This window comes from Crinia signifera, chromosome 9 (genome assembly GCF_055691185.1).
Source record: "Crinia signifera chromosome 9, ASM5569118v1, whole genome shotgun sequence".
Classification (NCBI taxonomy): domain Eukaryota; kingdom Metazoa; phylum Chordata; class Amphibia; order Anura; family Myobatrachidae; genus Crinia; species Crinia signifera.
In genome coordinates, this window is record NC_139225.1 from 108,149,765 (window position 1) to 108,174,408 (window position 24,644).

Consider the following 24,644-nt stretch of genomic DNA (forward strand, 5'->3'; position numbering starts at 1 on the left):
TGGAGCATTCCCAACTGCAAATCAGATGCATGTAATGCGATTTAGCACACCCCCACTATCCACGTCAGCCCGAAGCGTGGCGAGGGGACACAGTACGCATCCTTCTGACCTGTTCATACTCCCACTATCCAAGTCGGCGTGGAGTTGACTTTATAAAGTGCACAGCGGAAAATCAGCCCAAAGCATGTTGACTGCAGCGATCCCCGCGAGGGGACGTGGATTACTTGACATGTATTCCGTGTCCCCACAAGGGGGCACCCTGCGTTCGCCATGCTTTGGGTTTGGTGGCTCACTGCGCTCGCCATATTTTATAAAACCAACTCCACGCCAACGTGGATATTGGGGGTAGGAACAGGTCGGGATGACACCAAATTGCATTGCTAAATCGCATTGCATGAAAATCGCATGCATGCAATCTGCAGGCAGTTGCACCGTGAAAATGCACAAGTACCAACTTTATTTATTTAAAAGTTCTCTTTATGTGGGACTAACATATTATGCAGAGCTCCACAGAGAATCTTTATTCACAACACAGACACACATCAGTTTCATAGTTGCCTATTCTCCCGGTTGTGTCGGGAGGCTCCCAATTTTTAGGGCAGTCCCCTGCCCCCACGGAGAATAGGCTCTCCTCCAGCATCCCACCTGCTTCCTGGTGAAGTGTGTGGGATAAGGAGATTAACAGGGACTCGCATAGCTAAATGGAGTGGGTGGAGCTGAATATGGAAAGTCATGCAATTTAGCCACACCCCTACACACAGACTGACTAATTACAGTATTTTGAGGGTGGGACTTACTTATGCACAGCAGTCACAGTCAGCGCCTCCTCTCTGGGCTTCTCCCAGAGAACAGAGATTTATAATAGGCAAGAGCGGTTAATTTGTAAGTCCAACTAACCAACCAGTATGTTTCTGGAATGTAAGAGGAAATTGCAACAACTGCAGGAAACCTACACATGTACATTTTTCTTTAAAGCATCTACAGTATGTTTGGTTACAAAATGCTGTTATGTTGTTTTGATGTAGTGCTTACTTTTAGACTTAAATTTCAGTTATTTTCTATTCATTAAATGAAACCAGGAGCTTAGGCAAAGTTGATGGTAAAAATATGTAAATTACTAAAAAGACCAAAGAAACTTAATGAGTTTTCCCCCACATGTGGAGCTATACACATTTTAAGATACACATGTCACAGTAGGAGAAATGATCAAAGCTTGAAGAGAGATAAAATGGAGAGAGAATAAGGGGACAATTTATTAAAATAATTTTTACTAAAATAATGTAAAAAGGGTGTTTTCAGTTCCCACACTGTACACATTACATGGTACTTGTGTAGTTTCACGTGCTACTTCCGGGTTCTACGCTCGCCACAAACTATGTTAAAAAAGTAACTTAACTCCATGCCAACATGGATAGTTCATACCCCCACTATCCATGTTGGCATGGAGTTGATTTTAAATAGCGTGGCGAGCATAGCGAGCCACCGAGCCCGTAGCGGGGGCGAGCGAAGCGAGCCCCGCAAGGGGACTCAGACGCACGGCGCCATGCTGGCACCGTGAAACTACACAAGTACCCATTACATTAGTATCACTTAGATGCATTATTTATTTATTTATTAACAGTTTCTTATATAGCGCACACATATTACGCAGCGCTTTGCAGATAATATTTGTACGTCCACATCAGTCCCTGCCCCAGTGGAGTTTACAATCGATATTTCCTACCTCATGTACATGCACAAACAGACATTCTAAGGTTAATTTTTGCAGGGAGCAAATTAACCTATCAGTATATCTTTGGATTGTAGAAGGATACCAGAGTACCTGAAGTAAACCCACACCAGCACGGGAAGAATATACAAACTCCACACAGTTAGGCCCAATGCGGATCGAACACATGACCTCAGTGCTGTATGACAGTAATTCTAACCATTGCACCATCCGTGCTGCCCTATTAAAGGGATTATGGGACAGTTTTTGTGAAAAACTGCTCCAAACCCTTTGATTCACATTTTTTTTTTTAGCAACCAGTACGCATTCGCCCCAAAAAATGAACTTTGCTTACCATGGCACAGTTTACAGGGTAGTACCTTTTATTAGGGTTTAGTCTTTGGAAGGATATTACAATGTTTTTTGAAAAGCCTACTTTATTATGTTACTGAATTTTACTGTGTCCGAAAGTAGACCTTTGTCTCTCTTGTAAATGTGGTCTGATAAGTACGTAGTTTTTTCTGATCATCAAATGCTTTTGTGACTGTACCATTATTGTACTTTGGCAAAAATGGTTGTTTTAATAGTGCTTCTTTTATGGTTATCAATTATGGTGAACATGAGAACTACCATGAGAACTAACTAGGTCAGCATGTGATGTAGTTTTATAAATGCACCCTTTCCCACTCCTTTCTCCCATTCCAGTTTTAAGGATTTCTGTGTGGAAGAAGCTTGTGTGCTTTGGCATGTGTTTACATTCTGGGCATAGGCAATGCAAAAAAATAGTGTGCAGTATGCAATGCAAACTAACAAACTGTTGTGTTTACTTTCACATGCACAACTCCCTGACTCCCTAACTGCACATGTTGCCTGACCCCCTAACTGCACACGTACAACCTTTTCCTGACTCGCTACCTGCACATGTACAACCTTTCCCTGACTCCCTAACTGCACACGTACAACCTTTTCCTGACTCGCTACCTGCACATGTACAACCTTTCCCTGACTCCCTAACTGCACACGTACAACCTTTCCCTGACTCCCTACCTGCACAAGTGCAACCTTTCCCTGACTCCCTACCAGCACAAGTACAACCTTTCCCTGACTCCCTACCTGCACAAGTGCAACCTTTCCCTGACTCCAGAGGCAGAACTCTGGGAGGCAATGGAGTCATCTGCCGCCGGGCTCCTGCTCCCAAGGGGGCACCTCTCCTCCCCTGTGAGTTTGAATCAGTTAATTGAAAGCCGTTGATATCGCTTCTGTGGGTGACTCCTCCTCCTAGCAGGACCATAGATGTCACACACTATTCAAAACATAATATCCATAACATGCATACATATATTTATATAAGGTGGTGTGTGTGTTGGGGAGGGGGGGAAGGCATCAATATTTATATTGCCTCCGGGCAACTGGGACGAACTTACGCCACTGCCTGACTCCCTACCTGCACAAGTGCAACCTTTCCCTGACTCCCTACCTGCACAAGTACAACCTTTCCCTGACTCCCTAACTGCACATGTACAACCTTTCCCTGACTCCCTAACTGCACACGTACAACCTTTCCCTGACTCCCTACCTGCACAAGTACAACCTTTCCCTGACTCCCTACCTGCACAAGTATAACCTTTCCCTGACTCCCTACCTGCACAAGTACAACCTTTCCCTGACTCCCTACCTGCACAAGTACAACTTTTCCCTGACTCCCTAACTGCACATGTAAAACCTTTCCCTGACTCCCTACCTGCACATGTACAACCTTTCCATGACTCCCTACCTGCACACGTACAACCTTTCCCTGACTCCCTACCTGCACATGTACAACCTTTCCCTGACTCCCTAACTGCACATGTACAACCTTTCCCTGACTCCCTACCGGCACACGTACAACCTTTCCCTGACTCCCTACCTGCACACGTACAACCCTTCCCTGACTCCCTACCTGCACACGTACAACCTTTCCCTGATTCCCTACCTGCACACGTACAACCTTTCCCTGACTCCCTACCTGCACACATACAACCTTTCCCTGACTCCCTAAATGCACATGTACAACCTTTCCCTGACTCCCTAACTGCACATGTACAACCTTTCCCTGACTCCCTACCGGCACACGTACAACCTTTCCCTGACTCCCTACCTGCACACGTACAACCCTTCCCTGACTCCGTACCTGCACACGTACAACCTTTCCCTGACTCCCTACCAGCACACGTACAACCTTTCCCTGACTCCCTAAATGCACATGTACAACCTTTCCCTGACTCCCTACCGGCTCACGTACAACCTTTCCATGGCTCCCTACCTGCACACTTACAACCTTTCCCTGACTCCCTACCTGCACACGTACAACCTTTCCCTGACTCCCTACCTGCATACGTACAACCCTTCCCTGACTCCCTACCTGCATATGCACAACCTGTCCCTGACCCACTAACTGCACATGTGCAACTCTTCCCTGACTCCGGACCTACACATGCACAACTATTGTCTGACTCCTTAACTGCACATGCACAACCTTTCCCTGACCCCTACATGTAAATTCAAAACCTTTCTCTGACCCCTGCCTCCACATGTACAACCTTTCTATCTCCCTAACTACACAAGCACAACCTTTCCCTGAACCCCTACCTGTAACATCTTTTCCTGACTCCCTTCCTGCTCATGCACAACCTTTTCCTAACTTCCTACCTGCACGTGCACAACATTTCCATGAGTCCCTACCGGCACGTGCACAACATTTCCGAGACTCTATACCTGCACATGCGCAATTCTGTATAAAGAAAATAAAAAAAATCATAGGCACATTTTAAACCACGGGGCTCATAAACTTGGGAATCTGGTATGCGGGAGAACAGAGTAGGAGATCTTCACATGTTTTATGCAATAAGATACATCCAGGCCCGCCGCTAGAAATGGGGCCCGGGACTGACCTTCAGTCTTGGCCCCCAGCAGCACAGCGCCACCCCCGCCCGCACCCACGCGCACCCTGCCCCCATTACTTACCAGCATCCAGCAGCAGCGGCGGCATCGCCGTCTCCCTCCTTCACAGTCCGGAGTGCACACTGCACAGTGCAGCCTGCAGAGCTCCGAGCCCCTCTGTGTCCTGTGTCCTAGGCTCGGCGCTCTGCAGGCTGCTATTGTGCCTGCCGGGTGGGGGAGGCCCGGAGGCAGGATGCGGGTGCAGGGGGGTGAGCCGTGCCACTGTGGGCACCCCCCTGTCGGAGGCCCTGGATACAACTCCCCCTTAATGAGACTAGAGATTACACTTCGCTGACAATACAATCTACAGTGTTGTTATGTGCATGTGGTGACATCAGATATACGTGTTACTATTACGCACTCTCTATAAAAGCAAACTCCTATTTATGCATACATACTGTAGCTGTAGAAGGCGGTGCACATTTTGCTCCTCAGTGTTTACTTAAATAAATATCTACAATAACTTGTCGAGTCACACCAGGTATCTGCACTCTATAGGAAGGTAATCAATCATATTTAATCGATATAGCACAATGTGGCATTTCTGCCATGACAGGAAATGGAAATGGCCTCTTTATAAGTTAATAACCCAGTACTCTTACCATATTAACCAGTTAAATACTGTAAGTGCTACTATTTTGATATTGCTGTGTCATGAGAAGCCAGAGCCAAACAGTATAATATCTAAAATTCTAATCAACTGCTTGAGCCAAGGTCTTAAAATCAATATCTCTAAGTGGATACTCAATATTTTAGCTGTATCATTTACAAAATAAAATTATCTTGATTTCCAAGAAAGTGTGAATTGATGAATTCTATGAAATATATCAACTGACAATTTTACAGTATCCGATACATAAGATTTAGTGTGGAGGCGCTATACTAAATGCAAAAGGGTTAAGGTGGCCATACTCTACTGCAATGTATCGTAGCAGAGTATGGCCATCCAATCACCTGCAAGCCCCCCCGGGACCTACCCAGATGGCAGGATCACATGTGAAAAGACCGCATGCGATGTATACCAATGTATCTCATGCATTGATAACAACCCTCCCATCTGCTGAACATGCAGGTCAATTTTGGCTATATATCCAATGGCCCCAATGTTTAACGAGTCCAAGTGACATCACTGCATGCTATTGTTTACCGTTATCATTCAGGGGGAAATTTACTAAAGGAAATTTGTAAAAAAATATGTGTATTTGTATCCAGAAATACACTCATTTTTGACATTTACTATCCCGAAAATACGGCAATTCGTATTCGTATTGATGTGCTATGAATACGAATACGAATTGCCGTATTTTCGGGATAGGAAATGTCAAAAATAAGTGTATTTCTGGATACAAATACACCTATTTTTTAAAAATTTCCTTTAGTAAATTTCCCCCTCAGTGTCTACACTAAATATCGTTTGCCTGGAAGTTTAGAGGCAAACACTGCCAACATTGCTCATATAATATATTGGCTAACGTGTATGGGGCTTTAGAAATGAATCTGGTGTGTGCAATGGCAGAATCTGAGAAGATAATGGGGACAAAACATTTTTTTTTACCTATATAGGCGAAAGGAGAAGATTAAATGGAGGAATACTAAAACAGAGAGTTAGTTTGGTGGAGGGAGACAAAGCAATAACAGATCATCTATATAATTATTTTTGCTTAGAATTCACTATAGAAGGAGAGAGCTTAAATATGTGCGGGTAGCACCATTAATAGAGTTATTTAACCAGGTTCAATTTAAGGGGACTAGAAATGAGTGAATGTTGCACCACTGCACATAAGTAGATGCAAAAATAAAAGCTATTCACTCCATGTCACCAATCTGACAGTTTTGATCAACATACAGATGGAGCAGCCCCGTCGGAGATAGAATTGCCGTCCACCAGCCACCACCATCCACCGGAAGGGGGCGCGTGCGCACGAGTTGCACTTGCGCCCCATTATGATGGAGCCCTCTGCTACCCACTGCTGCTCCCTCGCTGCCCCTCCCAGTTGCCCCCAGCTCCCTGCCTGTCTCCCTGAAGTGAAGACTGACAGGGAAAGTGCTCCCCACTGCCGTGTTGAATGAGGGCGCATGTGCGTGTGAGACGCTTGCTCGTCCCCGTCAGAGGGAGCATCTCTCCACCAGCTAAAGGAATCTAGCGATTCCCAGCACTGGCTGAGAGGCACTCCATCTGTACCAAGAACGTCATCTAATGTGAACTCCCAATGTTGCTGATGATGCGTGCTTCCATGGGACATAAGCAACATCCTCCATGTAGGGCTAATGGAGAATGTCATGAGCAAGGGCCATGCTGCTCCATCACTACCCGTATCCGCAAGTACAGTATGTATGCACTTTCTGATGCCAGGTCCCGTTGCTACCAATGTTGGGCTGACATCATATCATGTGTACTGAGCTTTACATCAGTAGTTGGCATTATTAAGTATTGAAAGAGTTGTGGAATACAGTATCTAATATAAAAAAAACTTACAGGATCCCAAACAGCATGGCTAAATATATTATCAAGCGTACTATAATGGAAACTACTGAGGAGGGAAGGGATTTAGGATTAGCTATTTCAAGTGCCTTAAAGGCAGGTAAGCAATTTAACAAAGCAATGAGGAAGGAAAGTCAGATGCTTGGTTGCATAGGGAGAGGAATCAGTAGCAGGAAAAAGGAAATAATAATGCAACTGTATAGGTCATGGGTACGGCCTAAGCTGTAATACTGGGTCCAGTTCTTGAGGCCATATCTCCAGAAGATATAAATACATTAGAGAACATACAAAGAAAAACAACTAAAATGGTACTTGACCTACACACAGATTTTACCCAGAAAGACTAAAATGTCTTAAAGTATTATTGGAAGCAGATATAGGAAAGGGGGGACATGATAGAAACTTTCAAATATACCAATGGTTTTAACAAAGTCTATGAGGGAAACATTCTTCAAATGAAGATACGTATTAGAACACAAGGACATGCACTGTGACTGGAGCGGAAGAGGTTCGGGGAAATTACTTCACTGGAAGGTTAGTGGATAAGTGTACTAGCCTCCCTTCAGAGGTTGTAGAGGCTGTTTGAAGACAGGTATAGGCATATGAATATCCTTACTAAGAACTATGGATTAACCCCTTCAGTGGTGGGGTTTTGTGGAGCATAGAAAACCTCCCAGGGCAGGTTTATCTGCCCCAGGTGTACTACTCAACAATGCAGGGGCTGCTGCTAGTCCCCTGATGCTGTTACTCCATTGGCTGCTCAGATGGTGCACCACTTGTGCATACCTACATGTCAGTGGTATGGCCGAAAATCTTCCGGGGGGAGCCTGCACCTACAGTGCCACTCAGCCTCTGGGCATACCAATGAAGAGGGTTGAGGTTACCTAAAGGATAAATAAAAGGGGCAGACCACATGGACCAAGGGGTTCTTATGTTCAGCAAAATAACTAGCACAAAGTATCACATGTAGCCTTGCAGGCGATACCTCACCAACTCCCAACCTGGAAGCAACCAGGCTCCCTATTGGCTAAGATTGCATATGATACATTGTATGCGGTTCTTTTGCATATGATGAATCTGATGCAATGCCATTTACTGCCCCAGGATATGATGTAGCCTTGTGGTAGCCATGACAATCTCCAGATCCAATCTGATATGCATCGAATCAGAATAGGAAGTGATATATGATATAATATACAGATGTAGTGCTCCCTATCCAGCTGGGTCTGGCAGTCGGGTCGCTAACCACCAGCCCCCGTCAGCCGCCGGAAGGGGAAGTGCGCACATCTTCTTACAACGGAGCTCCCCACCAGTCCCCGCCTCTCGATCCCCCCCAACCCTGCCTGTCTCCCTAAAGCGGAGTTCTTATCTGCCGTCAAATTCTATGTTTCTCTAGTGAGCTCTCAAAGCAACTCGGGCCCCATAGCAGGAACACTCCCTGCACACAAGGTAGTTATGCCATTGTCTAGGAGCCAGTGTGGGCCTCCTCTCTAACTGGGCCTGGGATTTCAGTCCCAGGAAGTCCCCCTCTCATGGCCAATAATATACTGCACTTCACAGCACAGAGCACTTATCATACCTTTAAACTGCTATTATTTCTCATTAAGGGCCTTATTCTAGTTCACTCTTTCTAACAAAATCCTTCTTAGATGGACAAAACCATGTGCACTGCAGGTGGGGCAGATGTAACATGTGCAGAGAGATTTATATTTGGGTGGGGTTTTACTTCAAAGTGAGATCTATATTGCAGTGTAAAAATAAAGCAGTCAGTATTTACCCTGCACAGAAACAAAATAACTCACCCAAATCTAATTCTCTCTGCACATTTTACATCTGCCCCCCTGCAGTGCACATGATTTTGTCCATCTAAGAAGGATTTTGTCAGAGAGTGAACTAGAATAAGGCCCTAAGAGTATAGCATTAATAAATAGAAAGTTATAATTTACTAGTGACATGTACATATCTACTGTGTTCCATAGGTGCCGATTTATGTTTTTGCTGGTGGGTGCTCAAGCCAAAAATAGGAGTGGCTTCATGGGAAAGGGGTGTGGCCACAAAATGTTACCAATTTATATTACGGAGCACAGTTGTCTCCCATATTCAAATTATGGCAACAGTTTCACATACATAAATGCCCCCACAGTGCAGGTACATAAATGCCCCCACAGTGCAGGTACATAAATGCCTCCACAGTGCAGGTACATAAATGCCCCCACAGTGTAGGTACATAAATGCCCCCACAGTGCAGGTACATAAATGTCCCCACAGTGCAGGTACTCTGTGGACAGAATACACTCTTCCCGGCATACTGTTTCCCAGGTAGCGGGTCCGGCAATGTGGGTGCTGCAGCCGCAAATTAGCAAGTTAATATGGCGGACCAGCAGCGGGACTCGGGCCCGTGGGTGCTCATCAATTTCCGTGGGTGCTCGGGCCCTTGAGCACCCACAGAATTGGCACCTATGCTGTGTTCAAGGTACAGTAGGATTGACATTTTGATGATTAAATCTTTGTACGTGATAGTTGCTGTTAGTTCAAACACCACAATTGTTTTGAAATGGCAAGTGTTAAATCATGAGATTACCTTCTGCCGCCTTAGACACTAAATTATATTGCTTTTCATGGCTAAATTGATAATGAGTGCTATTTGGAAAGTTAACATTTAATATTTATCATTGTGATGTAAGAGAAGCTGCCAACATGAGCATTTTATCACTGTTTAATCCATGTACGCTAAGGTAGCCAAGAGCACATGCATCATTGTATAGCAAAAAGAGAACATTTGCAAAATGTTTTTTTTTTTTTTTACCTGATTTAGATGTGATTGCTGGGCTGTGAATCTTCGGAGCCCAGCAGTCAGGTAAACACCGGCCAGCCAGAGTCGATTCCCACCACATAGAAACAGCTGACTTCAGCGGCCCTCTCTCTCTCAACGGCCTGTTGCCGCCCACAAAAAGCCTACGGCAGTCAACCTTCTTGAAAACAGCCAGCGCTGGCTCTCCAGTACTGGCTTTGTTCTTACAGGAACCTTGTGCATGTGCACAGTGTATTGCACTCGTGCACAGGCTATTGGCAATCACTCAGGCTGTGAATTTGTACCCAGCGATCGGGTCTGAATCAGCCTTATATCATACTGGTATCCCACTAGTGGATACTGAAGTCATCAGATCCTACGTTGTCATTTATGATCTAGCCTTTGGCTATTATATACTGTCCAACATCCTCATGTTAATGGTATAATTTTATGGTCAAACAATGGTCAATAACCATATATTAAAGTGTCCTGTTGTTGCTATGCAGCGTGCATTAGCATCCAAATTTCAGCAAACGTGCCTGACTAAGGGGGGTATTCTATCCCTGCTGCTATTTTTGATGGGGGAAATTGGGGCAGCACCTATTCAATACTGTCTTTTCCGACAGCATTGTAGAGGCAGATAAACAGAATGGGCTCGACTTTAAAAGCTGTTGGGCCCGTTTTGCCAATAACAGCCATGAATTGTCGGAATCATGGAGTCTGGACAATCCACGGCCTTTTACGCGGACACGCCCCCTTTTCGCTGATCGATAGGTGGGGAATCCCACCTGGTCATATGCTGTCGAGCAAAATAAAAATGGGCCAGAGTCACGGCTGTCAGGACAGAATGACAGTCATGACCTGGGATTGAATACCCCCCTTAGTGTGTCACACTGCGGCTCCGTTCGCACCATGCAATCCTATGGGATCATTGGCGCAAATGTCAAAGCTGAATGCAGTGAAATTACACATACTGTACTGGACTGTTTGGGTAATACATTCTAGATACCTGCTGTACAAAAAACATTCATCACTTTGCTTATTACATATTCACACAGTGAAATCATATTGAGAAGGTCCTTCCTAACCTCGGGGGCACAATAGATATATTGCTGTACATAGCATAAGTGTGAATTTAACAGGTGTCTCCGGATCTCCCAGCAACATGCATATGCCGCACCCACGATCCATACACCTTGCAATTGAAAATCGCCTCTGCGAGCAGCCCAGTGGGGCATTGTGTTGCTGGGATGTAGTTTGCCTGCAGGAATCAATGCTGTCTTAAAGAGGTGCTGATTCCCAGAGCCCCACTCTTTCTTTGGGAAGGAAGTCCTGGTTTGTGAAGCTGAAGTGCCGCCAGGTGCATGCACTGATATATATAAGAGGTGTTTAGTCAGCCAAAATGACTTGGGTCACAGTGTTTATGATACTGTAGCTGATTTTCGGTGCAGACCTGATCGCAGGGCAGAGTCTAAAAAATGGACAACACCATGTGCACTGCTGGTGGGGCAGATGTAACATGTGCAGAGAGAGTTGGAAGCAGCAGCGATAGCACTGTATGGTAATGCAGCAGGTGTAGTCTATTACATGCAGATGCCTCCTGCTGCAGTAATAATGCAAGAAAAGTTATAGGATGCAGTATCGTATCGAAGCACCCACCATTGGCCGGTGCTCAAGCTAGGAACTCTTTGTCATACGATGGAGATCCATGTCCTCATCCCACCCCATAACCAGCAGCGATGTGCCTCCATGTCTCCAAACAGAGTTGGTACTTTGCTATGATGGGTGCAGGTGCAGCTGCACCTGATTGACCCTCTCTGTGCGCATTCTTGTGAAAAAATCCAAAATGCCAGGAAAAAAGACTCTAAATGAACGGTTATTGCTACCACTGTCCCTGTGGGTTTTACTTAGTACATAGTTGGGATGTCTTCATTAAAAATGTAAATATCCACCCTGCAAAATGTAATAATAATTTTGGCAGCACTATGATTATTACTACATAGAACCCTTAGCATGAATGATACTTTCGATCTTATGAGCAAAGTACCTTGTATAGAGATGTCTATAGAGTCTCAGGCAGAATTTAACTGGATTAAAAGGAAGGATAGTTAACATTCTCTTTTGAGGAAGAACTAGGCAGGATAATTCCACAGACCAATCAGGATACTTCATCTAACAGCCAATCCAGAGCCCTCAGCAATGATCATTATGGATTATCTTCTTCTCCAAATCCAGTTACTCACTTTGCATCTTTAATATGCCCTGGCAATGAAAGAGTCATTTGCCAATTAATTCAAATTATCTTTCTCTCCCCGGGAGGTGGCTCATGAGAGCAGGTTACCTTCATCAAGGCACTGCTCATCCTAACCTGACATGTCATGCCTCTGCAGAGATAGGAGAGCCTGCAATGTAAATTTATACATGACTTTAATCAACAAATGGAACCACTGAGCTGTAAATGCCTTTGTTACGCTCAGTAAAAGTAACCAGATGTTTGCACATGACATAGAATAGGAGATTGGTCAGAGCGATTCTGTATTTCATTGAAAAAGGAGGGGATCAGACCATCTGCATCTCTCTCTCTCTCTCTCTCTCTCTCTCACACTCTCTCTCTCACACACACACACACAGTTACAAGTGGCTCTGTGCTTGAAGACTGAGGCTGCTTCTGCTGCATTGTACACAGCTTTCTTGGAATACAGAAAAGGCTCATTTTTATCTCGAATGTAACTAGTGTGTCTAGGGGAAGATGCATCAGCTGGAAAAAGCAGACGTGAGCTGTATCTGTGATGCCAGAATGGACGTGGAAAGAACAGACCATTGTCTTATCGAGGTCAAGCCCATACTGCATCGTTGGTCAATATTCATGATTTAAAACTCTGGACAAAATTTCCGCCAAATAAATAAAGAAGAAGAAGAAGAAGAAGAAGAACTATAAGATCTGGGGCAGAGGCTAATGGTTATAAGTCTGAGGGACTGAAAAAGTTGTCACTATTTACAGGGGGAGGAAGCGAGTCAGGGTATATTTTTACTGGTGGATCGGAATTATTTGATCATTCTTCAAGAGGAACTCCACTACTGATTATACAAAGATCGATAGTACAGTTGCGAAGTTTCTTGGTCTCAAGGAAAAAAAATCGTCGTCATAACTGATCTAGCGGCGATCGCTGTACTTTATGCCTGAACAGACCGACCAAATTTTTGTTGTTGTTTGGTAAACATTAGTTATGGCTGCCGCTATCGCCAGCTCCCTTATTAGGCAGAAAAGACAAGCTCGGGAGAGGGAAAAATCCAATGCATGTAAATGTGTTAGCAGCCCCAGCAAAAGCAAAGGGAACTGTGAGAAAAATAAACTCAATGTCTTCTCTCGGGTCAAACTGTTCAGCTCCAAAAAGAGGCGAAGACGACGACCAGGTTAGAAAGCTTCTTATGGTCTAACGACAACCTTTATGCATCAGTCACGCTTCATCATGTATCGCATAGGTTACGTGTTTCAGCCATTCCACTTTATTGTATAATGCATTAGTAAATTACCTGTTTGATTAACTAAAGTGGATCACTAAATAATTAGACCTAATATTAAAGGCAAGACAAATGGTAATAAGTCGATGTTCAGGGCATAGTCTCCTGGATGTGATTGGAAGGAAATGGGAGCAATGTGTCATCTTATGTGTCTTTAGAAAATAATCTGTATTTTAAGATAGTGATTGGAACATATTGTAAGTCCTCAGTGTTCTAAACCTCTTCATGATGTTCCCTAATTAGGGAACAATTGCAGAACTGTTCTCTGTGCAGTTTTTACCAATGAAATGTCTTCTATAAAGTATTCTTAATTTATAGGTGACATGGTTTGGCAAAGCTACTGATCCAATCTGTTAGTATGTATGTATGTATGTATGTATGTATGTGTGTACTGTATGTGTGTATTAATGTAGGTATGTGTGTGTGTGTGTGTGAGTTTGTATACAGTATATATATATATATATATATATATATATATATATATATATATATATATATATATTGCCTGTTGTATTTCTACCAATATAAACCAGAAATGTGTCTATCAGTATTATTATGGACATTCGTCACATTCACTTACAAATATGCACTCAAACATTGTTGAAATGACAGCAAATTATAGTCCAGGCATCATTGAAGGTGATGGTAATCTTGTTAGGATTGTGGAACTCATCAGGTCCTTTCTATGCAGTATGAACGGCTGAGGCTGCACAGACTGGTATCTGTAATAATTTGTGTGAGGATAATCACCAGGCATCCCCCTTGCTGTAAACATATTATTTCCCATTCACAGTTCCCTCTGAGCAGCGGCTTGTTACGCAGAAATGGGATTTCCCTCTTGCTGTTTATCCTTCATGTTTTTCTCTCCCTCTCAGTGAATGCATGGACACATTGCACACATAAAATCATTCTGCATGTGGTTTTATGCAGCCTACTACAAAATGCACCCGTCTTAAAATAAAAATTTAGAGTAGAAAAAAAAAAAAACATTATGTGTATATATTTTTTTTTAACTTATGATACAGAAATAGGTAATATGCATTTATAACACCTCATGTTTCTGAAAAGAAATCACAGTGATTGATGTGATGGTTCCGAACTGAATTAGAAGTTTGTTGATTTCTGTAATGTGGAAGATGTGGTTCTAATCCACTTTGTGTTGTCTGTTTACTTATAGAACCTCAACTCAAAGGTATAGTTACTAAGCTCTATAGCCGGCAAGGTTACCACTTGCAGCTCCAAGCAGATGGCACAATTGATGGGACAAAGGAAGAGGAAAGCAGTTACAGTAAGTAGTTGTTGACCTGTTTCTTTTCTCTTACCCTCCGCACCATAGTGACCACGTACAAAGCTCTCTGAAAGCAGGGGAGGGTTGGTAGTGCAGATCGCAACTAGACAGGCAATAAAGTGCATTATACTATTGATGCAAATATTACAAAGACAAACTGAGCAGAGGGACGAGGTTATTGAGAACTAGCAGAGTGAAATGTTATCTCCATGGAGATCTAGAGATATCCTCTAGATTGTATTATACGTTTCATCAAAGAAACATACAGTATATTCACCCACACACCCTGCCAGTAATAGACCAGTCCCCACTCCAGTTTTACCCAGTTACTCATTTAACCCCTCACCTTTCCACATGAGTCAACATACACCAATGGAGCCTTTTCATACGGCAGGTTGCAGGTTAATCACGCACTAACCATCTCAACGCCTCCCTATTATGGAAGAGTAGATTGGGCAACACACACGCAGACAGAATAGTTTTATCAGGTCTTCTGGAAACTTCCATTCTCAAAGAATGTGTGATAATTGTTATTTTTAGACACCTAAAAGCAGATAAGAAAAGCAGATGTTGGAGTGTGAAAGCATTTAGTCATCAAAGCAAAAGCTGCCCTTATGTATTTCTTTTATCAGTGAAACTTTTTTAATATCTGCTTTTTGATTTTTCAATGTTGCTTTACGCAGAGAGCTTAATTTTCCAGGCGCCCAAATTCTGTCCTTGGGATTCGGCGCATATAGAGTCTTGTTCATGTGCTGTGATGTGTATATATTCATGAAAAAAGACCATATAATCTCTAATATCACATGTTACATATCCTATAATGTTGCCTCTAATATGTTCCCCCAGGAAATTAGAGGGTTACGAGGATATTTAACTTTTCATGCTAAATTTTCATGCCAAAAAATCAGGGTAGAATTGCATTTTCTGGGCTATTCAATTGTTCACCACTTTTCTTACATGAAAGTTAAACTGTTTTCTCGTGAGAACATATATTATCCAGGATAAGCTCCCAGACTTAGTTATTTTTGTAAAAATATATGGTTCGTTATGAGGGATTTTTTATCACCTGTAATCAGGGTAGATTTGCATTTTCTTGGCTATTCAATTGTACACCACTTTTTTTTGCATGAAAGTTAAACTGTTTTCTCGTGAGAACATATATTAACCAGGATAAGCTCTCAGACTTACTTATTTTTGTAAAAATATATGTTTCGTTATGAGGGATTTTTTATCGCCTGCCCCATGAGGCACACAGAAAAAAATCCCTAATGAATGCTGGCATCGGGGGTAATTAAATATCCCTGGAGCAGGGGGAGGTGTTTTAATTACCTGCAGTAAATTATCAAAGCTAATTGAATATCCTCCTTATTATAGAACAGAACAGGAATGTTTGCAACACATGTATATAAATGCCTATGCATGCAATGTTCTGCATAATACAGTATGTAGATGCTATATTACTAAATATTATTATTACTAATAATAATAATTATAATTGTGATGTTATGAGGAAACTGCATTCAGGGTTTAGATTTATATGTCCATGAAAATATGGATTTGCACAATTACTGTATTTTTACACTTATGCTGTATATTGAGGCTCAGCAAAAGCATTTCAAGACATATGCAAACCTACTCCTAGCATACATATGCATATACTATATTAAGTCATCATCATCAACATCTACTCGAATACTGCGCTCTCTGGAGAAGTTATGATTGGTAATGAATGTATGTCAGAGATACCTATGTATTACCTAAATAGGACGCATTTCCAAGGGACATGCTTACAGGCATGTGTGTGTCCTTACTGCACTGCACTTGAACATGAACGCACCTGATCTTGTATCTCTTGAAATGCAGGCAGCTCAAAGTACTGGTGCAAGTGATTTGCACAAGCAGTACGGTGCATTTACCACGGCTCACATATTTACACAGCACAAATTCATGCTGATCCAACTCCGAACTGTCCACCTTGTGTGTACCGCCACAGACATTCCCAAAAAAGGAATAGTGGCACCATTAAGTGGCTACTAGCCCTTTGTTAGAACATTACCTTTAGTCATGCCATGCTTAAGTTTTGATAATTCATAGAAATTACTTTTTCATCACCGCTAACCTTTTTCAAATTGGTTGAACCCAAGTAATTAACTGTGTAGAACATCATTAGTAGATAACTTTAAAGTCTCCCTTCACATTATTCTGTAAAGATTTTATTTATTTTAGCAATCTGCACTCAGAGATTGCTACAGCTTTCAAAATGATATATATTTATTGTTTTATTATTATTATTATTAATTTAAAGTCCATTATTATTATTATTATTATTTAATTCAAATTCTATTATTTATATAATATAAAAAGTGTAAAATATAAACACCTTAAACCAATTAACTAAAATAATTAAAAATAGTTATTTTGTATTTCGGGGGAGGGAGTGTGATAGAGTTCTGTGTAAGGTCCAAAAGGAGCATTGCGCAATGACAACGGGATGTTACAGGTAAGAAATATTTTTGCACTGGAGAAAAGATCATAGGTTTTAATTACTGAAATATGCCGAAATGAACACAGTCGCATGTATGTAAAACTCTAGCGTGACCTCATGCTGAAATAAATCTACAACAAATGTTAAAAAAACAATGCTTGCACATGTAAACAATATAAGCAGTCTTATGTTAATTTTTCCCTGTGAAACACCTAAAAATGCAGTTAAATAAGAAAAACTTTGCAACTATTCAAGAAGCATAATAACTAGGGAACGGTATAAAAAATGACTTTAGAACAACATGATGTACTACTTGGATTCTAAAGGGAGCAGCTAGAGTAAATGTTTTGATTTGAAAAATGAAATGATGAGTCATTTACTGTCAAGTTTTAATTTGAATGAACATTTATTAGCAAGAAGTGGCTAATGATTAATCAAAGGAAAGTCCAATAGTAGCAAATATCTGTTGCTGTGGTTTTTTTTGTACTAGTATTATTATTATTATTATTATTATTATTATTATTATTATTATTATTATATAATTGTACCTCTTGGCCTCTTCTAGATTATAACTGTTTAATTCATCTAGCAGTAGGAATTTACATTAATGAAAGACGTACATCATGTATGGTGATAAATTACAGCCGCCATGAAATAGTGACCCACTTAGTGCTACTTGATGCCTTTAAGAGGCTATATTAAGAAGCTGGTGGCAGCGTTTGAGAATACTTAAGCATTTAATATACAGATATAAACATGCTCAGTTTATTTGTATTTGTATTTATTTCAGCTTTGTTTAACCTCATACCAGTTGGCTTACGAGTGGTGGCAATTCAAGGTGTTCAAACGAAACTATACATGGCAATGAACAGTGAAGGTTACTTGTACACCTCAGTAAGTACTTGTTTCTTTATGGAATGTATTTATTAAGAACTGTGATAATAAATATATACCTAATACGCACATAACATTGAAAATACCTTGTTATTTAGAGAGAGCTGTAAGGACTTGCTTATGCTTGCAGTACAATGCAGCCTGGTTCTAGTACCGGATTAAAATAATGCTGCTTGTCTAAAGGTTTGAACTGATTCTTAAGTGAAATAATACTTTGCTGTAGAGAAGTGCATTTGTCTGCTGTATATTAGTTGGAATGTGTAGAGGGGTAGTTTATTAAGTGAGGCATTGATTGTTCCGTTGCTGTAGAATCTAACAAGTGTGTAGGAGGGAATATGAATGAATCATCTCGCTCAACAAAAACAGATGGAGACACACCAGCGCTTTTTAACATACAACGTTACTTCCATGTTTGACACGGGTGGAAAGAGAGGAATCAACCAACATCTACATTTCTTTGAGGAGCAAGTTTGAATATCATACATCAGAAGGGAAGTAACGTATGTTAAAAGCACAGGTGTGTTTCCATCTGTTTTTGTTGAGCATGTCTGTTTTTGGGGAGGGGTGTCTCTTCATCAGTTGTTGAGACTAGATCGGCTAATGCGCCAGAGGGTAGTCCACTTATCCATTTTTGGATGAATCATCTCATATAGTTACAGCAAAGCGCTCTACCTTTGCTCCTTTTTGTAAATGTCTACATCACTGAGGGGTGACACCAAGTGCCGACTCTTCTTCAGTGACAGGAGCCAGATGCAGCATGTAATATAACATTACATGTAGCAACTGGCTCCTGTCACTGTGTAGGAGCCAACCCCGAATCATACTTTTCTGTGGGGTTGCCTTCATCTTTGCTACCGCCAGAAGTGATAAAATGTGGGTTCGGCCCATGAGGCCATGAGACTCACCCGAGAAACCACATACCCTTTTTCCTTCACCGCATGCCTTTGGTGTGAAGACGTTAGAATTACTACATCAGGTGTCACCACCAGGGGGACCTAGCGAGTTACAGGCCAAACAACTGGTTTATCTATTTAGAATTTTTTGCAATGAATGTGTTATGGAAAATAATTACACGTTTTAGCCAATGATTGTACATTCCTTGTACCCCAACACAGCTACTACTCATGTTCTGTCTGTGTATATGCGAGTGGACATCACCAGGGAGCGATATTCTATAGGTTGCCATGGTTGTAAAGATGTCTTTAGCTATTGGAGCAGTGCAATTATTTCCAGAATATGGGACATCTCAGATATTAACACCCTGCATAGAAACCCATGGATAATGCTTTTGTGTACGAAAACAAATTAACCACAGCAGATTTCAGAGATATCTTACATCCTGCACACAGGGCCACCATTAAGGGGGTACTGTGGGAACAGCTGTCCTGGGCCCAGGCTCTCTGACAGAGAGGGAAGGGCCCAGGCCACTCATTTCACCCACCACACCCTCGACTTCCTCCGCTGAGCTGCCCTCGCTGAAGCATATTGCTCCCAGAGTGCAGGCTTTTCTTTTCACCTATGGACACCAACGACCATTTAAAATGTGGCACCGCCTGGGATCCAATCAGAGCTCGCATACTGGCAGCCGCTCTGATTGGCTTCTGGCCCGCGAGCCTCGCTTGACTTACAAGATAGCCCCATATTTTGAAAGAAAAAGTATAAGTGAAGCGCTTACTAAAAATGATCAATTGGGTATTACAATTAAAAACTATTTATTAATACATCATTATTGATGTTGTGAAGAATAGCAAATAAATTGCTACATAATCCAAAGAATAAAAGATAATAATGCACTTAAATAAGAAGTAGACAAGTTTAAAAAAGGACAATGGAAAACAGTTGTACTTATGGTGGAGTCCCGCTTGTTCCTATGTTGCTCCCTAGGTAGAGATAATGCCGGTTCTCAGATTAGTCCATTAGATCTGGAAATCGGAAGGTGTGGGTATCCATAAACCTGAGTGGGTTTTCTGCCCTGGGGATGTTAATTGAGTCCCGGTTTTTTTGGACAGCTTCACAATCCAAGCTAAGGGGCAGACCCAGAGTGAGCAGGTGGTGTTGTCCCAAATTGTATACCAAATGCAAAATAGCTCTCGATCAATGGTGAAGATTACAGAGGAGCTGGTTCAATGTGGGAATCCATCCAAGAGAGTCCAGTTTCCAAGGTTAAAAGTAACATAGTAACATAGTAATTAAGGTTGAAAATATCTGTTAGTCTAGTGTTTCCTGATGCGTTTCATCATCATCATCATCATCTGTCAACCCCCAAAGGGGGTGGGGGAGTCTGTTCTTTGCTTCGCTCTGCTCCCCCCCCCCCCCCCAAGTGACCAGCAGAGCCAGGCAGTAAGTAAGAGATGGGGGAGGGACTAGAAATCGATGCCGGGCCACACAATTTCCAGTGGCAGCCCTGCCTGCAGTTACTTCAGTTATGCAGGTATCCCCAGGAAATGGCTGTTTTGGTGGAAATTCACCCCAAAATAATATTGATTAATAATGCCCCTACACTAGCAAATAAAAAAAATAGATAAACAGTGAAAGGCTGGATACTTGGTACTGAATCAGCTCCTATGTAATACTTGTATATTCTATTATTTCTCCTGCAGTATTTATTTGTAAGGCAGTAATGTTATGTATACATTTTGCAGATGCTGTAGCTGGCACCACAACATATTCACCTCCAGCATGGCACACATTTCAGTACCTCTTCCCACCAATTTACTGACTGTTCTGTCTGTAATATACTGTGTATATATATATATATATATATATATATATATATAATGCTTGCAGAGAGAAACACACACCACTCCTTAGATTGTCGAGTGCCAGGTCAAAAGCAATAATATAGTCATATATCAAGGCACCCAGCAGAGTATCAATGATAGGACCGGCACCTCAATTAAATGAAGACAGATTACAGGTTTATTTCCCTATGAAGCATGGGTAAAAGGCCATGTTACCTCTTCCACGGGCAGCACGCATACAGGCAGACTTTCAAATAGGCATAAATACCAACAAATGCAGCTTTAAGTGACCGTGGGACTGATTCACCCTGACGGGCCGTTTCGGCGTGTGAACGCCTTCCTCAAAGGGTGTTGCATAAACATTATATATATATAATGTTTATGCAGCACATTTTACCAGTACTAATGGAAAAATCTGCACAATGGCTTAATGTAAAAAAAAATCACTTTCTATATAAGATATTATAGAGCACGGTTATATATTAGATTTAGTATTCTGTATTTCATAGCTCTCCTGCTCTCACGCCAAATAGATCTGATTATGTGCAACTGGAAGTCGAAGGCTGTTATTAACCCTTTAAGTGCACACACGAACACAACACTGGATTGTAGATCAAGATTATTATTATTTATGCTTTGTTTTTATGGCGCCACAATTAGCGCCCAATTACAGAACACATAAACAAAAAAGCCAAACAGAGACGTACAGTTGACTACAATAGAGGACAATTGCAGGGTACACACACATAGCTGCATCAGCAGGCGACTTTGGAATAAGCATCAGGCTGGCAGAAAACTGCAGGATTTGGGGCCATCAAAGCACATGAGGAAAGAGGGCCCTGCTCATGAGAGCTTACATTCTAAAGGGGAGGGGCAGACAGACAGGGCTGACAAAGATGGGGTAGACAGAAGATGCATCAATAAGGGCCCCTCTTACCTGTGGGAAGTCAGGTGATCATCAGGATTTTTACTGGAGATTCTGCTCTAGAAAGATCCAATATAGCTACTGCCAAATCATGCTCTACCATAAGCTCGGCTGTCCCTAACATCCAATCCTATGGTGCGGCATAAAAACATACACTTTACCTATCAAACATTTTTATATTTGGTATATCAGTATCTGGCAGAGAATTCTGAGAATGAATCCAGGAGTATATTTTGTATGTTGAGCTAAGTATCTATTTTAAAAAAAATATTCTCCTAATGCTAATAAATAAGTAAATTAAATAAATAAATAAATACATGTACTGTATTTATTGGACTGTGCTACCAAAAGCAAGTCATTGGTGCTGCAATATAAGCATACATAGACAACATTATGTTCAGATATAATAAATATAAAAGTAAATGCAAATAAATACAGAAATAATAATGCCCAGTGAAACTTATTTAGCATACAAATCTGAGAAATTGTAGGGTCTTTAGATTACACAACTGGCAGATGTAAGGGAAAGGTGTCTGCTTTCTGTTTTAGAATCTCTCATTAGCCAAGGTACTAGCATTGGTCAGTACTGTATACTGTAGCTTTGCCCATTCGTAGAAAGCACAGATGCATCGAGAATATTATAGTAGGCGGATATCCAATTAAGTTAGGTCATTTATGCAGTTATTTTTACAGTTGGATGATTTGTTTAAAATGCCCAAACATTCTCCTGCAAAATATATCTTTATATGCTACTCATTAGATGTAGCATTTGACAGTAATCTCTGTCCTGCAAGCTGACCGACATTTAAGTGGAAGCTGGCTCAATCAATACTTGTGATATGACTCTCCTGCAAACTGTGACAGCTTATTACAAGCTTCTCCGATACCATTTCACTCCGGTAACCTATGACTCATAAGTACAAAATCAGGTTTTGCTATTGTTTTTTGTTTCTGTCCTTGCTGTTGAGTCATTATGTGATATTTAATTGTATGTTATTAAATGACATAAACTATACACTTTCATGTACCACATTTATCTCCATTGTTAATATTTTTTGAGTTAACACCCATTTCTATGGGCCAGGAGCAACTATTAAGAAAGTTGGTTCCCTGTTCAGGCCTCCTGTTCTCTAGCAAGGTTTACTATGATTTCTCGATAGAAGTTTTACCGAGGTCCTTATGCCGACACCCATTGACCTACAGTCAAAATACAGAGACAGTCGCTACATTCATTTGCCAACATGTTCAATTGAACGACGTAGTCAAAATGCTGACATTTAACATGCTGGCGTGTCAACATGTCGACACGTGTTACCGTGGTGTTTTTTGTGTCTATGTCGACGTATATGGACATGGACAGCGTTTAAATGTACTGCATCCCCACACATGGGTCGCTGTGCTCGCCATGCTTCGGCTGCTATTGTATTCCCCCCCCCCCCCCCTCCGAAGTTCCACTGGGATGATAATGCATGAACAGGCGGGTTTTTTAGCTTAAATTGCTTGAAAACTCACGTGGACATGTTAAATTGAACATGTCGGCATAATGACCGTATAATTTAACTGCCAGTCAATGAATGTCGGTATAATGACCGTAGGTAAAATCTCCGTCTGTAAATTGACTGCTACCTCTCTGCTGGCAGCACAAAAGTGTAGACTGTGCCTACATACACATCTCCACAAAAATGGCATCTTCCATGTGATTTGGGCAAAACTACCACCACCGACAGGGGACTCCGAACAGAGAAGTATTGTAGAACACAGGTGCAGAGTGTGCAGTATGGGCCGCACACCTTGCCCTCATTATAAATTCTCCACTGGCCAAGTCTTCCATTTATGGTGGATTATTCGATGGTTGAAAGTGTCTTTCGATGGAAGTAGTTTGTTGAACCAGGAGTGTACCTTACTGACTGAGGGCTACATCAGTTAACGTAATATCTTGTACTATACAGTAGGCTATTGAAATGAGATATGGAAGATGAGCAAAGCACGGTATGGGGTTTGTACGGTGTTGGGAGCAAAGTAGTACTAACTGAGGTGCCCAGGTGTAAAATTATCTTCTATTTTTTTCTTTACTCCCAATTTTGAGTCTGCAACGTGAAGCACGTTCCCTGTTTAGTGGGGAGCAGCATCTCTCTACAAAAGGAAATGAATAGTACGCGGGGTATGGGTAAAAACTGGACCAGGACAAGACCCCCGGACCGCCGGACCGTACATCAAATTCTGCAGTCCGGAGCTTGTAGTGTCCGTTCCGGGGGTGTCCTGTCCGGGGGTGTTCTGCCTGGGGTACTGCCTGTGACACCTGTCACCAGGGAGTGGAGGAGGGGGAGCAAAAACCGGACGGTCTGGACCACATGGGGAGGCAGCAATCTCCCCTTTCCTAATGTCCCTGGTGATACCTATCACAGGGAACACCCCCCCCCCCCGGACAATAAATCCCCCCGGACGGAACACCCCCCGGACCAGACACTACAAGCTCCGGACTGCAGATTTTGATGTCCGGTCAGGCGGTCCGGGGTTTAGTCCGGGTCCGGTTTTTACATAGTCCCTAGTACGCATACTCTGGAGATGCCAATAATTGAGTCATTCTTTGCTGTCAATAGAACATTAAACTTTATACTGGAAATTACATTTTAGGACAATTTCATCAATGTCAAAAAAAGGCTGCCAGTGTCACATTTATTAAAGCCGTCCCAACACCTTGTAACCTCTCTGAAAAAGAATTGTTGTAGTTGGATGGACATTGAAGTGACATGAACACTATTTTCATCATTTGCATTTCCAGTGACACCCAAAATGCTGCAAACGTAGTGCAAAATGTCATATGCAAGC

At 42.0% G+C, this 24,644-nt stretch overlaps 1 protein-coding gene across 4 annotated transcripts in view; it reads left to right on the top strand.

The window, feature by feature from the left end:
- FGF13 (fibroblast growth factor 13) overlaps positions 1 to 24,644 on the top strand; it is a 300,336-nt gene that overhangs the window by 232,410 nt on the left and 43,282 nt on the right. For 3 of the 4 annotated variants that reach the window (XM_083159475.1, XM_083159478.1, XM_083159476.1), the window contains 2 exons: positions 14,660 to 14,770; positions 18,046 to 18,149. In XM_083159475.1, the coding sequence (XP_083015601.1) occupies positions 14,660 to 14,770; positions 18,046 to 18,149 (215 nt within the window). Of the gene's footprint in view, positions 1 to 12,310; positions 13,375 to 14,659; positions 14,771 to 18,045; positions 18,150 to 24,644 lie in introns of those variants that run through there. The other variant, XM_083159477.1, reaches the window with a different exon arrangement.